General features: G+C 34.0%; 1 protein-coding gene across 4 annotated transcripts in view; it reads right to left on the bottom strand.

The window, feature by feature from the left end:
• rdgC (retinal degeneration C) overlaps positions 1–17,836 on the bottom strand; it is a 968,675-nt gene that overhangs the window by 32,333 nt on the left and 918,506 nt on the right. Inside the window, exon 15 of one of the 4 annotated variants that reach the window (XM_075358275.1) lies at positions 14,380–14,451. The exons of the other annotated variants lie outside the window; for them this stretch is intronic. Within the exon in view, the coding sequence (XP_075214390.1) occupies positions 14,426–14,451 (26 nt within the window). The 3' untranslated portion in view covers positions 14,380–14,425. Of the gene's footprint in view, positions 1–14,379; positions 14,452–17,836 lie in introns of those variants that run through there. 4 annotated transcript variants of the gene reach the window in all.

Below are 17,836 nucleotides of genomic sequence, written 5' to 3'. Positions count from 1 at the left end.
GTTATCCAGATTTAATTATTTCACTTTAGGCGTTAACAAGATTATACAAAATAACTTTATATAAGGCAGCATAATTTATAACCTTTGCTAATTAATGATCATATTAAAATGAGAGAATCTAATTATAAAAAAGGCATAATTTTTCTAAGGGATTTTAAAATAAAGTGAAAAACAAGAAAGATTTTAAAAGTAGTTTAAACATATTGATTTGTAAAGGATGTACGAGTATTTATTATAATTTTTTTTTTAATGATTAATACCAATTTTTTTTTAATGATTTATTTAGTTAAAAAATCGATTATTTATGTGAAAGAGTTTTTTTTCGATTTATTTAACATGTGAAAAGATTTTTACCTGTCGATATTAAATCTAAAACTTTCGGATGAATGAGTTATATTATAAAGTTGCGCAGTAATATACTCCTGTTAAATAGGTCGTATTGATGAGCTTTCCGTTCGATATCGTCATGTTATTACTGGTTATTGGTTCTTACGGTTTAATAATTTTGAAATCACTGTTACAGTGATAAAACTTGACTCATCAAAATGCTGGAAAGTAACCTTGATCAGCTGGAGGTTTATAAGATTGAGTGTAAGCGAAACGTTTTTGTGCAGTTTTTACATATAAATATAATAAAAACTACAGTATAATTACTCTTAACAGTTGTAAGATCAAATTTAGTTAACTTTTTTTTAATTATATGCTTGATTACTAATTATATTAAACTGTTAATTCATTGTTTATCCGAAATTACAGTTCTGGATATAAATTTTACTATTCTACGGGATAATAGTAATAATAATGTAAAAACATTAATTTTATTTTTTAAATAATTGCTAGAAGGGCACTGTAATAGAAACTTTGCTAAAATGAAACTTTTTACTGTTTTTTCTTTAACGTTAAAGTCTTTATTCTTATTAAATAACACAGTCACTGTTTTAGAGAATTGTTCTTTTTATTGAAATATAAAAGCAGAGTTGTGTACACAAAGAATTCACTTAAATTCTTTTTTATTATTTATTTTGCTTCCTTTTTACTGCTGATTTCTTTTTCATTATCCTAATGATTTCATTGATTATAGAAACAAAAAAAATACATAAGATAATTTTTTTTGTTTTTATAATCAACAGAAATTTTAGTTTTTATTTTGATAACTATTAACATTTAATTTGTTCCCTTTTAATAATAATTATTTAATTTTTATTTTTCAAATAATCAAACTTAATTTTCCCTTCTTCATTTAATCATGTTTTATTTTGTTTCTAATAGACTATTTTTACGTATTATTTTACTATGCATTCCTTTGCACCCATATGTTCAAAATCTGCGAACAGAAAGACTTCCTATTTACGAATATTCGTTTGATTTACGGTAGGTCTTAAACCTTTCCAATAAATTTTCCTATTTTCAACTCAGTAACTGTAGTCCAAATTACACGGATGGAAATCACGGATGGAAATAGAAAAAAAAAATAAAATCAAATGTAGATTAAAATAATTTCCTTGTAAATTTACAAGTCATTAAAAAACCTAGTCGTGTGTTCTGGAGAAACTTGAAAATGTTTGTCATTACAAGTTGTAAAAATAGGAAATCAGAACTATTTAGATTTTACTTGAAATGATTCAGCCAAGGAGCTGAAAGAAGACGTAAAGGAAAACAATCTATTACTCGTGCAAATTAAGAATTAACTTTTAATAATTAAAGACATCTTAAATATTTTTGTATTCTAATGACTTTGTGTGCTACATGGAAATTTATAACAAAATAAAGAAAATCCTGGAAAATAGAAGAATAATTCTTCTGCTTTCAGCTTGTTTTTTCTTTAAGACTTTTAAAAAACAAAATCAAGTCATAGAATGTGACCGCACAACCCTCTTTAACAAATCTATAAATTAATCTAGATCAATATATGATTTCTTCAACTAAAAAAATAGATTTTAAAACTTCATTCAATTTAATATAACTTGTTAAATTTTGCACCCTAGATAATAGTCTCATACAAAACTGGATCGTTTTAAAGGATCCAGTTTAGGATCGTTTTAGAGTTTGTTAAAATTTCTTTAAACGTTTCACTATTAAGGTCTTATTTAGGAAATATTGCAGACACCTTTTTTAAACTAGATGTGAAAAATAATAAACGGTCATGATTTTTAGTTAGACGTGACTATAAAAATAGCTTATAAACAGGTTTTTTACGTCAATTTTTTTCTGTGTTTTTAAATTAATTGTTACAATCCTACAATTTACATTTAAATTTTATTTAATTGTTCCGCTAGGGGCCAACTAAGTAAGGCGTGGTGGTTTCATACCGAGAAATAGATTGTTTTGAGGAAATACCATTTGTTAAATTTCGTGAATAATTCATTTTTCTTATTACTGAAACTTTATTTAAGCCTTTGCTATTCTTCTGTATGTAAACATTCTAGAACAGTAGCAATGTTAGATAATCGAAACTTCTATTGATTGATAGACAAAATCTTTCAACGTAATTTAAACTAATAATAAATGCAAAATGTTGATTGAATGTGTTGTTATTGTATGATTTTTGGTGAAATTTACAGCGTAAAAATGTAAAAATGAAAGTTTTGTAGCTGAATATTTTTTTTAATTACTGAGATATTTATATTTAGTTTAGTGTCGGGTTAGTCTAGCGGTTAAACTTCTCATCGCAGGTTTTCAAACTCGACAGTTCTAAGGTTCGAGTCTTTGTAAAGTCAGTTGCTTTCATATAAATTTGAATGGTAGACTATGGATACTGATGTACTTCAGTGGTTGGGTACAATAAACCACACATCTCAGGAGTGGTTGGCCTGAGTCTGTTCAAAATTACACATTTAACGATAAATTTACAATTAAACACCATCCAGCGTACAGATGCCTTGGAATCTCTGTAGAGTGCAGTTGATACCTGTCACTAGTAGTACGGAAATAGGAGTACGGCGTCAAAATCAAAGATGACGTACAATCCGCCATCATGGAATGAAGTAACGAATTCAAGATAGCGGTGGTCGGCCATCTTGGAATGCGCAAATGCTGCGCAGACCTGTGAAGAAATGTGTGCTGTTTATGTGCAAGATACGTTATCAAAAGCAACAGGAAAAAGTTGGTTCAGTCATTTTTCGTTCTGGAAATTTCGATTTCCAAGATGCTTCTCTCAGTGGGCGACCAATCATAGAAAAAGTGAATGATATTCTGGCAAAAGTCGAGGCAGATGTAGGCAATCATGAGGCCGCCAATGACCTAAACATTCTTCACCAAACGGTGTTAAACAATTTGAAAAAAAAACTGGTTGCAAAAAGAGACCCGACGTTTGGTTACCACATGTTCTGACTCAGAAAAATGTATTTATATCGAATTGCAATATGCGAAAAGAAATCGAGCCATTTTTAAGAAGCAGTTGATCGAAGTCATGAAAAGTGGATAACCTACGACAATAATACACGAGTAAGTTAGTCGTATAGCGAGGAAAAGTTCCAGAGTCTGTTCGAAAGCCCACACTGACGCCCACGAAGGTTTTAATTTGAATTTGTGGGATTGGAAAGGCATCATGCATTACGAGCTGCTGTCGCCATGCAGAACGATATACACAGACCTGCACTGTCGACTATTAGCGCGATTGCGCCTACTAATTCAAAAGATGACCTGAACTTTCAACAGAAAGGGTGTGACGTACCACGCTGACAACGCCAGACCCTATATATATCTTTAATTACCCATCGGTAATTGAGAGAACTTGACTGGGAAGTTTTAATGCGTTCACCATATAGCTCGGACCTGGCACCATCAGACTATCATGTTTCGGCCTGTGAAGAACGCCCTGAATGGTGTTAAGATAGTTTTAAAAGGGGCCTGTGAATACCACGTGTCATAATTTTTTGACCAGAAACCATAGAAGTGCAATAGCGGAGTTATAGTGTTGCTGGAAAAATGACAGTTCATCGAAAAAAATGATGCATATATGGTTTCATAATATTATTTTCCAATAACAATAAATGTCTTGTCAATTTTGACCTGCAAAAGCTCAATATTTTTTTGACAACCTGATACATACGCTCTAAGTATACTACACTCCTTTCTGGGCAGTTGTGTAAAAAGACGTTTCTAGTATTTACGGTAATTTTGACGACCCTAAACCAGTTCTTTAACCTAAAGTTTTTTTCCTTTTAATGTCAAAAAAGCTTAAAAGATGAAGTTATTATTATTGCTATAATTCATTACTGTTTATCACACATCTTATTACTATTTCTTTCTTGGTTGCGGTAGAAATTGCAAGGCTTGCTTCAACTATCTCTGTTGTGAACCAGGAGAGACTTCCATGATCTTAAAATGATAATGGAAGTCTCTTAATCGTAGCAGAATCTTAAAATGATTTTTAAAATATCAGGCTTTACGGTTACAACCAGAATTTCAGTCTTTTTATACGGGTTCTAGAAGAGATGTTACAAATTTCTGTCTACTGGTTATTCGAAAATATCAAACTGTAGTATCTAACAAGAGGTGTAAAAAAATAGTAGAAAATTTACTGGAGCAGAATCTTAAAATGATTTTGAAAATATCAGCCTTCACGGTTACAACCAGAATTTCAGTCTTTTTATGCGGGTTCTAGAAGAGCTGTTACAAATTTCTGTTTACTGGTTATTTGAAAATAGCAAACTGTAGTATCTAACAAGAGGTGTAAAAAAATAGCAGAAAATTTACTGGAGCAGAGTTGAGTGACTTCTTTCAGAATGATAAATATATTTAAAATTCTTTGTTGAGAAACTTGTTCAAAGTGAATAAAGGTTTATTCAGCTTTTCTACGACACCATCTCAATATATATTTCCTCATAACGAGTTAGATTCATATGCAGTTCTTTGGCGTTACGCTGTTGCTGTTTCTTCTTGTTCCTGCTGCTACCTGCCCCTTTTGCCCGTGTAGCGGTGGTAAGAAGGCATTTTAGTGGCAATATTACTATTATTATTACTGAATAATCTGAAATATCATTTATATATTCTATTAAGATCACTTATATATACCAAAAATATAATCTTGGGCATGACGTCAGTAATTTTTTCAAATGGAATACTAAAATTTGTAAGATGTCAACCAATCTTCTATTTTTCTCCTAAATAATATTTTAGCCAGTTCCAAACCCTACGTACATTAAAAGCACTACTTATTTATAGTGAAATAAAACTGTACAGTTAACCGAAAAAAGGGAATAGGAAAATAAGACCATCCTCTCCATTTTTTACGATTATTATGAAACAAATTTTTTACATTATTTGAAAAAAGAATACATTAAATATATATTTTATTCTTTTTCTCTTAAATTTTATGCCAGAATAATTTTATTAATGGAAAACGTGTTTGATGAACCTTCGGTTTACCACATACGATTTATATAACGTATCTTTTAAATGTCATATTTTTTATTCATCTTTATACGTAAAATCATGATAAATTTATTTAGTATTTTAAGAAATCTTAAATTAAATTGATATGGTTTCAATTAAAAATAATGGGTGTTAATGTAGGAAATTATTCACTGTTAACTGATGTAGACATTTAATCATTTTCTCAGATGATATTTTTAAAGTACGTATTTAAATTAAATAATCAGTGAATCCTGTGACGTATCACTCAGTCCGTTTTACTATTCACGGATTCACCGACTATTACTCATTCGTGTACTTAAATTTGCATATACAAATGCTCTTAATTTATATGTAAATATGCGCTTGCTTCACGCTAACACTAGAAGCACCTTATTCAACCGCTGTAAAGCAATCAACTAGAAACGTATACAACCCTGCAATTTTATGTTAAAACACAATCTTCATATTAAATTTTTATTTTTTTTATACTAATTCCTTAATTACGGATTATATGTTAAATAGAATAAATTTGTTGCTTGTTAAAAATTAATTATTTCATTTTATTTATGATATAACAACTGAATTTATTGGAATCCAGACACAGACGTTTCTGGGCGCTCAATGAAGTGTAGTCATCAGCGCCCGGACTAATGCTTAAAATGACATTTTAATTAGAAACTAAAACCCAATAACAAAAAAATTGAGTTTAAATGGAAAACGCCTATGACGTATGCGTAAAGCAAACTAATACCACAGTGAAATATTACATTAATAACCTTAATTAAAACTATAAATTTACCATCTGCCATAAGCCAAGTTGCATAAATAACTGAAGAAAATTATAATAAAAATGAAATATTTCAATATAAAAGAATGTTGTTCTTAAGAAATCGATAGCATCGTCTCTTTTTTTCCTAAGATATTTCGGAAGTTAGCCCCTAATTTAAATTTTCTATGCAATGCCGCATAACGGTACTATCTACAAAGATGCGGTGTACTTGGGAGTTGCATCGAACACAAACGGGTATATTGATCTGAGTCATGAGATATTAGGCACAGAAGAAATCTGTTTAATCGCCTTTGAGTAGAGAAAGAGCAGACTTTCAAATCCCCATAATCAAAATATGAAAACCTACAAATCGACAAGGCGAAGTTCATATTCGTGGAGTATCGCATCACTGTTGTTTTGTTTGGCTACAATTAGAGATGGAGTTTTAACACAACAGTACAGTCTCTCTTTCTCTCTTTCCTGTTTAGCCTCTTGCACCACCGTACGGCATATAGTAAAGTGTTGTAGTCTTGCACTGTCTCAGGTCGAGCATTCCTCCTGAGATGTTAGGTCAATTGAAACTCAAACAATAAAGAACACCGGTATTCAAATCGGTATAAAGGCCTTTACTAGGATTTGAACTTCAGAACTGGGTTTAGTCCTACTGAACAAAGTGATATGTCAATCTGTTCTAAACAAGAAATGTTGTTCGTTTAAAATAGGTTACTGTATTTTTGGGAACCTGTAATTTCTTTCTGTTTACGGTAATAACACAATTAAAAATATTAATTTGTATTACTGTATTCATAATTGGAATAAATTTAACCTGGAATTAAATACAATAATTTAATTAAGTAAACGTTTTCACTAAAACAGTATCAACTCAATTTGTTTACAAATCACCTATTTCATCTGGCTTTATTTTCCTTCATTGTGATTTTTCAGGAGAAATTTATACAGTAAGAACGAAATGAGTTATATTAATTAAATTTATTAAAAGAACAATATTTTCAGATCATAAATATATTTTAACATTTTATATTTGAAAATTCTTAACTGGTAGGCATTAATTATGATTAAAATCTTTTAATCATAAATAACTCCATAAATATTACTTTTACCGAATAATATATACTAAATAAAATCTTAAGCTTTTTTATTGTGAAAAATGACACAAATTTGTTAAAATATCGGGAAATTCTATATTCCCATCATTAAGAAACAAAATGTTTGAAAATATTGTTTAGATTTGTCACGTGAATCAAAAATTGCGTTTAAACAGAATCAAACACTCGGGAAAAAAAATTTATTTCATTAAATTAAAGCTAATTCGTAGCTAAATTTGGTATTATTCGGCATTATAAAAATATTTACAGAAAAGAGAAAAACGATGAATATATGTTACGTAACGTACATTACGTATGTTATTATCATAACCAAAAAATTAAGTGTAATAGAGGACCTGAAATGAAATAAATGTCCGTCGCTGACATTGACAAAATCATTCTCAAATCAAGAAGCATTCCATGCCAGGCCTGAAAAAAGGAAAATAAGAAATGAAATGTTTTTTTCTGTTTCCTACATCATTTAGCCAATTATAATGTTTCATATCAGCAAGTCAAGCGTTATGAAATATTGGAGAAGTTCACTTGTACATGTGACATGTTCATAATTACTGCTAGCATGGTGAATATCATTACTATAGATAAGCAAAAGAGATTAACGACTTGTACCTCTTGCGCTGCACATGCAAGAAAAGCTATGAGACAGACTAGGGCTGACAGTACAAAACAAGAAATTTATTTTACCCTTTCTATCGAAAGAAAAACAAGTAAATAATCCAAAAAATCAACAATGACATTTTTAAGATTATATTATTTTCATTTTTATGAAAATGAAAATTAATTATATTTTTAATTTACTAAGCATTTGGCACCGTTTATGTTAATATAATTGTATAAATTATCGTTTTTAAATTAATTTGTTATGAACATAACGGTATAACGATTATTGATTTGAATTTAAATTAACATCAATTAAAAAATCCCTGAAGATGGAGTAACAGCTCCTAAAGTACTAGGATTTACACTTTTTAAATTGTTGGTAAGTGGAAATTTAATTTATAGAATTATATTTTTATAATCAATATTGCAATTATTAATTACCTTAATTATTTTAGTTAATTCATAAATATTTTAATAACATTTTTTTCTTGAAAATTGTAAACTTGTGACATAATTTGTTGACATTTTTACATGTATTTCATAATGTGTAATATTTATCAAAAAGGGGAATTTCCATCAGACTTCAAAAAAAGTGTTATAGTAATGATACCAAAGAAAGCAGGGGCAGATAAATGTGAAGAATACAGAACAATTAGTTTATCTAGTCACGCATCAAAAATCTTAACTAGAATTCTATACAGAAGAATTGAGAGGAGAGTGGAGGAAGTGTTAGGAGAAGACCAATTTGGTTTCAGGAAAAGTATAGGGACAAGGGAAGCAATTTTAGGCCTCAGATCCATAGTAGAAGGAAGATTAAAGAAAAACAAACCAACAAACTTGGCGTTTATAGACCTAGAAAAGGCATTCGATAACGTAGACTGGAATAAAATGATCAGCATTTAAAAAAATTTAGGGTTCAAATACAGAGATAGAAGAACAATTGCTAACATGTACAGGAACCAAACAGCAACAATAACAATCGAAGAACATAAGAAAGAAGCCGTAATAAGAAAGGGAGTCCGACAAGGATGTTCCCTGTCTCCGTTACTTTTTAATTTTTACATGGAACCAGCAGTTAATGATGTTAAAGAACAATTTAGATTCGGAGTAACAGTACAAGGTGAAAATATAAAGATGCTACGATTTGCCGATGATATAGTAATTCTAGCCGAGAGTAAAAAGGATTTAGAAGAAACAATGAACGGCATAGATGAAGCCCTACGCAAGAACTATCGCATGAAAATAAACAAGAACAAAACAAAAGTAATGAAATGTAGTAGAAATGACAAAGATGGACCGCTGAATGTGAAAATAGGAGGAGAAAAGATTATGGAGGTAGAAGAATTTTGTTATTTGGGAAGTAGAATTACTAAAGACGGACGAAGCAGGAGCGATATAAAATGCCGAATGGCACAAGCTAAACGAGCCTTCAGTAAGAAATATAATTTGTTTACATCAAAAATTAATTTAAGTGTCAGGAAAAGATTTTTTAAAGTATATATTTGGAGTGTCGCTTTATATGGAAGTCAAACTTGGACGATCGGAGTATCAGACGGGTGGATAAAGTGACAAATGAAGAGGTATTGCGGCAAATAGATGAAGAAAGAAGCGTTTGGAAAATATAATTAAAAGAAGAGACAGACTTATAGGCCACATACTAAGGCATCCTGGAATAGTCGCTTTAATATTGGAAGGACAGGTAGAAGGGAAAAATTGTGTAGGCAGGCCACGTTTGGAATACGTAAAACAAATTGTTAGGGATGTAGGATGCTAGAGGGTATACTGAAATGAAACGAATAGCACTAGATAGGGAATCTTGGAGAGCTGCATCAAACCAGTCAAATGAATGAAGGCAAAAAAAAAAAATTTCATAAAACGTGTAAAATCAACCTTTTGTATAAGAATTATTCTCAATATTTTTTTTCCTTTTGACATGATTGATTTAGCAAACTCTAGTTTTTTTTTTGTTTTTTTTAATAATAATAAAAAGTAGAAAAGTAATTAGTTACATTTAAAATAAAACGAAAGTCTTTGTGTTTGATTTTCTTTTTTTTGTTCGTGGTTTTTTTAATTTTCAGTATCGTATTTTTACTAGATAACTTTCTTATTTTATTTTGCCACGTTCAATTGTTATGAAACCCATGGTAAAGTTATTATGTATATATCAGTTATCATGTTGTTGCGGTCACATTGCATTATATACACAACTTAAGTTTATTGAACCGTTTAATTTTAAAACTTGTTATAATTGTTTCAGTATACAACATTTTAATGAAATATTAACGAGTTTAATAAACATTTTTGTCGGACTTTTTATTTTTTATAAACATGTATGTTAATGTCAGCGCGTATGAGATTGTGGAGCTTGAATTGACCTGATTAATTTAGTTCACAGAATATATTCAAATTATCTCATTTATAACACGTATTAAAAAAAACAAACCAAACGAGAAAGAACAGCGAGAAAGAACGCTGTTCAATTTAAATAAATGTGTTATTAATATTTGTACTTATTATTTACAGTAAGCAAAATAAAATGTTTGAAAATAATTGTCTAAATCATATTCCAATTACACTTTAATAGAATTAAAATTAACGAATAGGTGTATATACATAGAGAAAAATTGAATTACTGAAGAATAAAATCAATTGTAAATTAAAAAGTTCGACAAAAGTTCGCAAAAATATCCAGCTCTCCCTTATGCTCAAAAGAGTGTTAAAATGGAAGTAATACAATAAAATTAAGTTAATAAGTAACATTATTCAATTAAGATAAAAATCGTAATTGTTATTACTATTCGGATTTTATGATGCAAAAATCGAACAATATTTGCTGACATGAAGTTAATAATTTCGAATATTGTTATTAAATATAAATTATTGATTCTTATTATTATTATTATTATTACTATTAAAACCTTCAGTTACTCGAGTCAATTTTTTAACGCAGTCATTGCCTGTTGGATTTTATCAAACATTTTATTTTTCATTATAAAGATTGCGGCAGAAATAACTCCCGAATTTGCCACCGTCGTAGCTCAGCGCTAGTGGTATTAGGCGGGTCCGGACTGGTTCCATAGTGCAGGTCTGGTGTTGCAATTTTCAGTCGCTAACATGGAGTGGAGCGGTGAACATCGTGCGTTCGTAATCGAAACTTATTTTAAAAATGGTGATTCTGTAATCTGTACTCAGGGATTATTTCGTACACACTTCGGGATAAGTCGACACGGTGCAATCCCTGACAGGAAAACCGTTCTAACACGGGTTAGAAATTTTAGAGTTACGAGCTCGGCTATGAAAAAACCACCGCCAGGTAGACCTCGCAGCGTTCGAACTCCACAGAACGTTCAACTACTCCAGCAAACAGTTACACGATCTCCAAGGCGTCCAGCCCGTAGGCACGCTGCCAGCTTTGGAATATCTGATCGAACAGCGAGAAGAATTTTACACCAAGACCTGCACTTCAACCCGTACAAAATAATGGTTGTGCAGGAACTTAGTGAACGTGATCGGGCCAGTCGTATTGCATCTTGTCACGCTATCCTTGAAAATGTTCCAAACAATGCAGTCTTACTCTCATCTGACGAAGCGCATTTTCATTTATCAGGTTATGTCAATAAGCAAAATTTTAGTTATCGGGTAGAAAATAATCCTAGATAACTGCACGAGCGACCTCTCCATAGCCAAGATATTACAGTTTGGTGTGCAGTAGCAGACTTTGGAATCATAGGCCCGTATTTTTTTGAGGAGGAAGGGTGAACAGTTACGTCTCAACGTTATGTACACATGCTAAACAACTTCCTGAAGTCTAAACCGAATGAAATTAGAAATCGTGTTGTACGGTATCAAGAGGATGGTACAACCGCTCACACAGCAAGACAATCTATGGAAGTCCTAAGACAAATGTTTCCAGGGCGTTTAATCTCACTGCGAGGTAACATGCCGTGGCCAGCTCGTTCACCCGATCTTGGTGCTTGTGACTTCTTTCTATGGGGCTACTTAAAGAGTAAAGTCTACAAAAACAAACCGAGGACAACCGTCGAACTCAAAGCTGCTATCCGAGACGAAATCGCGGAAATTCCACAAGAGATGACGACGAGAGTGAGGCTTCAGTCGTGTATAGACAATGACGGTCGCCATTTAAATGATATTATTTTTAATTATTTAGATATACAATAAATGGCAATGATAATTCTTATTATGGTGTAATAAAAGTTTGACTAAAATCTATTACGTATTTTTTTATTAGCCCTTTAAACTGGGGAGTTATTTCTCCCGCTCCCTGTACATAAGATTTTTTCTTCTAATTTAAAATCCAACAAATTACCGCCTAGGCTTTCCTTTCGGCCATCCTTTCTTACGTTTTTCCATTCTGCGAACGGCCTCAACTTCCGACGACAGAGTGTCTGAGGCTTCGGACATGGCATCGTCTTCTCTTTCTGACGCCAATGACGTTCGCCGGCTTACATCAGGTGATGAAAGCTTCAATAGTGCTGTGAGCATCGTTGCAGTCTAAACTTGCAACCGATGCACTTTCGGCGGCTGATGAACTTGATTCAATGTCTAAGGCCGTGCTTGGGCCGGCTGATACAGATGCTCTCGCCACAGTTCTCTGAGCTTTTGGGGCCTCTGTAGGTACGGTTTTAATATCGTGTGTGTCTGGTGCTTTTTCGATAGTTACTTGCACCTCCATTTTGGTTGACGCAGATTTTTCCTGTACTCTTGTCACAGTATCCTTAGCTATATGACTCATCGTCGGGGTGATCTTTAGATCGTTGTCGGATAAATCAAGATTTTTCTTCATTACGTCTATTGCTGGAGTTATAATCGAAGATTTTTCCGGTTTTTTAAACTGCGCTGGTACGGGTCTTCTGTCGGCGACGTCAGTCCGGGAATGAGCCTTCTCATGCTTACTTTGTTGTATCTGATGAGTCGACTCGATCTTGGAATCGATGATTCTTTCTATCATTGTTGCGAGACTTGGTGCCATCGTATTAAGCAACTGCTCCACGTTGATTTTAGGTGTGGGGGGAGCAGCAGCTGCTTCTGCGTATGTAGTCGATGGTCTAGGTGTACGTAGGTTTACAATCTTCTTCGCTTCAGGGTAGCTGACTTTTTGAAGCGTTTTAACCTCCTGAATGGCTGTTTCTGATTTGTATACTGGGCAGTTCCTGGATCGACAGTTATGGTGCCCTTTACAATTAATGCAGACTGGAGGGTCTTTACATGGATCACCCTCATGTATCTTCATTCCGCATACACAAATTTCCTGCGCTTCACATCATTCTTTTATTTTAATTAGCTACATTCTTATTTAATTACCTTTTCTTATTTTAATTACCTACATTCTTTTATTTTAATTAGTATTTCTTTTTGTTACACTTTTATTACAGTCGCATCAACAATTAAAGTCATTAGCGACTTAGTGTAATGTAACTGTACCGGTAAATTTGTAGTCTTGAACAAACACAGGTCGACTACTCCTGATTCGTGTGGTTAGTTGAAACCCAACCACCAAGTAGTTAGAGGCAGGCGAGAAAATGTACAGACCGAGACCCGATCCTTTGGGGGGGAGGGCCTAGGAACGACGGAGTCAGGTCTGGTTAAACCCTTCCTGACGATTTGAGGCAGGCCTTGATCACAAAAGATCCAACCGACGAGCCGAATTTGAGGCTCGTTTCAGTTTGAAGGTCACTTCCCAGGCTGAGCTTTACTTCATTGTATGTTCGGCCCAGGGGAGAAGAGGAAAAAATCACCAAAGAACACTGGTACTCACGATTTAATATTCAAATCCAAATAAAAGTAAAAAAACAAAAAGATTTATTTAAGATTTTTTCGTTTTTCACAACTTATAATTGATATACAAATATTCATTTCACAGAAATATAAGCAAAACGAAAAACATTTCTAAGGTATTTGAAATATTACCGTAAAAACTTTTAGTGTGGCATACTTTTATGATTTTTTATAAACAGCTTAAGTGAAAGGTTTTAATAATAATGAAAATTGTGTTTTTAGTGGTTTGACTAACCTGGTACAAGAAGCACAGTTGATCTACAATTTCGAAAAAATGAAATCCTTTAGTAAAAAACATTCGAGTCCGATCTAACTCCCTTGATCAAATTATGTTTTTCCTCAAAAGGTATGCAGTATTAAAGTGTAATGGAGAAAAAAAAATCAAAAAAATTTGGGTGCAAGTTGATTAAAAGATATTTTGTCATCAAAATTCAATTGTATTTAGAGTTTAATTTGCAAAAAAAATGTTTTGTGATAACACTTGTCTTCTATTTGACTCTCTTGCACGACCACTACTCATATATAATTTTTAATTTAAAAATTATAAAAAGAAATTGTAAAATCCTTAAGTTGGGTCTCATTAGTTTCCTCTTTTAAGGAGTTCCCATGTCGTCTACATGGATGGATTTCAATCTAAAAATTAAAATTAATAAAGAATAAAATTTGAAATACAGATCCATTTAAAGCTGCTACAGAAATTTACGTTCTTGAAACCTCAACATTTGCAAAAGTTCCAATACACAGAATTTTAACCGATCGCTGTACTTTTTCTTTTCTTCTATATTGCTGGAACAGGACTTGTAGCTAGGGAAAATAAACCAGAACACATTTATATACTCATTATTCAAAATGTATTTTTTTAAATACAAATAATTATACTCTATTTTATAAATTATATATTGTTCGGCAACCTTGATGGTGGAATGGTAATAATATATCTCTCACTTTCATTCAGAGGATTCAAGTTCAAATCCCGGTCACTTCGGTCTTTTTTCACACAGAAATGTTTGTACTTAATTCCCACTAGCAGAACTAGTACATGGAAAGTAAAAATAAAGATAATTATTTAATGTTTATATATATATATATATATAGAATAGATTGTGTTTGTTTAGAAAACATTTATCAGTATGAAAATTTGTATTTCACCCTTATTAACAAATCCCTACAATAACTATATTTATTCACACGCTTTAATTAATGTTTTACATCGGTTCATAAGTACATGACATTCATACACAAAAATAGTAAAATAATTCTGCTTACTCTTCTGTGTAATGACTTATTGTTTATTTACATTACAAGAAAAAAAAATAAAAATCAATAAGTATACGAAATAAACGCATGAAACAATATATAGTTTCAATTTGTTTCAAGTAAATACAACATTTTTTTATCTTTCATACGTCATCCATCTTTTTTATTTATTATAATAGTAAAATACATTCCGCAGGAAATAACTTTTAAATTATTACTCTTCCTTATTTTGTTTCTACCAGGTTATTTCTTGGCATTGCTGCGTGTAGCTGCTAGTTACTGTACGGTATCGTATTACGCGCTGTGCGTACTGACCGGGGTCCTACCCATAGACCTTCAGATAAAAGCCAGAACCCTCAGACACAGCGGTATGTCGAAAGAAGAGATGGAAGGGATTATAGAACAAGAATGGCAAGAAGAATGGGCAGGGTCGAGAGTGGGAGAATGGACCAGACGTCTAATCCCTAATATTAAAACCTGGAATAACAATAGACTCGGAGATGTCAATTTTTACATGACACAGTTATTGTCGGGGCACGGCTCTTTCGGTCAGTATCTGTGTAGGTTCGGGAAGAGAGCCACCCCGCAGTGCATCTATTGTCCAGAGAACGACGATGCCGAACATACCGTTGTTCATATGTCCAAGATGGGCCGTTAACAGAGGTCAAATAGTAATTAATGGTCTTACACCAGAAAATCTCATAAACCGGTTGGGGTACAACAATGAGAACCGGGAATGGTTCCGCAGGTTCGCCGGGGAGGTCCTGCGGGCCAAAGAGGATGAAGACAGAAGAATGGGAGTATAAACAGTAGGGTAGGGCGGACAGTCACTCCATGGAGGGCCCGTACGCCTTGGTGTGAGGTTACCTGAGAAGGGGGGAAACTCCAGGGGAGTTTGAGTTTGGGTTAAAATAAAAGACCAAGTCCCGGTCGGCGGGGTCGTCCCTGCGGGAGCCTAGGCTCTTTGTGGGGTCGGCGCTTTCGATTAGAGGCCAAAGGCGTAAAGACCGAGTCCCGGTTCCCTGCTGAGGCGCTGGGGGACGGCATAGCCGGACCTTGGCTCTAAAGCGGGGGATTAGAGGCAGGCAATGTAAAACAAAAGATCCGAGACCGGGGAGGCCAACCTGCCGTGCCGGATGTATAGCCGGCGGGTGGGGGACGCCTCCTTTGAGAGTAAAAGGACACTCTCCCCCCGACTGAGTATACTTAATTGGATATCCGGTCGGGGAGAGTAGGGGGGCAGAAAGTCATCAGCTAGCCGACTCCTGATAAGGTTGGCCTGTATTACGTTCAACATTCTAACAGAGATTTCTCTTCGCCTGCTCCAGGGCTTCCCGGAAGACCTGACACTCTTATTCCGGGTGCGTTAGCCAACTACGATGCGTTCACACCTTTTTCTCGGCAGAGCATGCACGATGGGGGCGGAATACTCCTTAGCCTTGTGCTCCCTTATCCCGCACTTATGGCAGAGTCGGCTTCTGTCATGGCCCTTAAATCCACGAGCCAGATGTCGAGTAGTCTGGCAGGAGCCTTCTCGCCAATCTCTACTATTGCTGCTTTCTGCCTCCTGCCATTAACATTGCTTTCGCTAACTCGGCAGTCTCCTGTATCTCCGAGATCTAGATCGCAGTCTAGATCTTGGATCTCCAGTGTCTCCCGCGGTTCCAGATTGCGGACTACGGCTCCTTCTCCGAGTATAGTCTTTAGGACAACACTGAAGGTCTGTTTGTGTCTGATAGTGCTCCGAGTTCAATCAGAACATCTTTCGCCCTGGTTTTTCGTATTGCCGCTACCTCCGCCTGTCTTCTCCAGTTTCATCTCCATCCGAATTTGACTGAGAGTTTCGACGTACGTTTTCACCTTGCTCTTTTTAATGAGGATTGCTTCTTTACGATTCGTCCTCTTTTTCTTATTTTTCTTTTGCTGCTACCTCTGGAAGATTTTTGTTGCTACTTTGCAACCTATTTATCGTCGGAGCTCTGGCCCTTCTTTTTTCACTTCTTATTTTCCACTAGTGCAATTTTGGATGGTTTGGGATAGGATGGGTGTTCGGTTGAAACCCCCTCGTGCATAATAAGGGTTCCTTCTTACCACCCGAGTCTCTTTTCTTCTTCTTATTCTCTGTTTTGGGCTGTTCCTCGCTGGTCGATATCGCACTTTCCTCCGGCTCTGCAGTGTTCGTGGCAGCATTGACCACAACTCCCGTGCGTTTGATTTTTTCCGCCTCAAAGTCTTCTAGTAAGGTAGAAATATCAGTAAGGCCGTTCTTTATCTCTGGATACGTTTTTTGTCTGCTTTTAACGGTGGCCATGTTCTTAATAATTGCCGTCGCATCTTTGCAGATGTTTGGCAGCACCTCCTTCCAAGATGTTTACAGAATAAAAAGCAGTATCTTGGCTGTTCACCATTGTACCCAAGATAATAATAATAATTAATATAATAATAATAACAATAATAATAATAATAAGATACGGAAAGAAGTCGGAAAATTAGAAGCGTACAGGCAAGGGAAAGTCAGATTAAGGATAAAACAAGAGGTGGAAAAAATGATTAGCACGTACGAACTTAAAAGTGCAGATTATGCATTCCAAATGAAAAAGCAAAAGCTAGCTGTCCTCACAACACGATTAAGACGATATAAAAAGTCAAACAGAAGAAGAGAAGAAAATAAACATTTTGAACAAAATGAGAGATTATTTTACCGAAAATTGTCAGAGGAGAAAAACAGCAACTCTGAACTACCATCCCAAGAACAAGTGGAAGAATTTTGGAAAAGCATCTGGTCGAGTAGCACAGAACATAATAAAAATGCCGCCTGGGTAAAAGCAGAAGATGAAAACTGGACGACGTCGAAACAATGGGTTACAGTAAGATCACACTCAATGATATGAGGGAAGCAGTTAAGGACGTTCAGAATTGGAAATCGCCAGGA

Source organism: Lycorma delicatula, chromosome 2 (genome assembly GCF_047948215.1).
Source record: "Lycorma delicatula isolate Av1 chromosome 2, ASM4794821v1, whole genome shotgun sequence".
Classification (NCBI taxonomy): Eukaryota; Metazoa; Arthropoda; class Insecta; order Hemiptera; family Fulgoridae; genus Lycorma; species Lycorma delicatula.
This window is presented reverse-complemented; position numbering and strand designations above follow the sequence as displayed.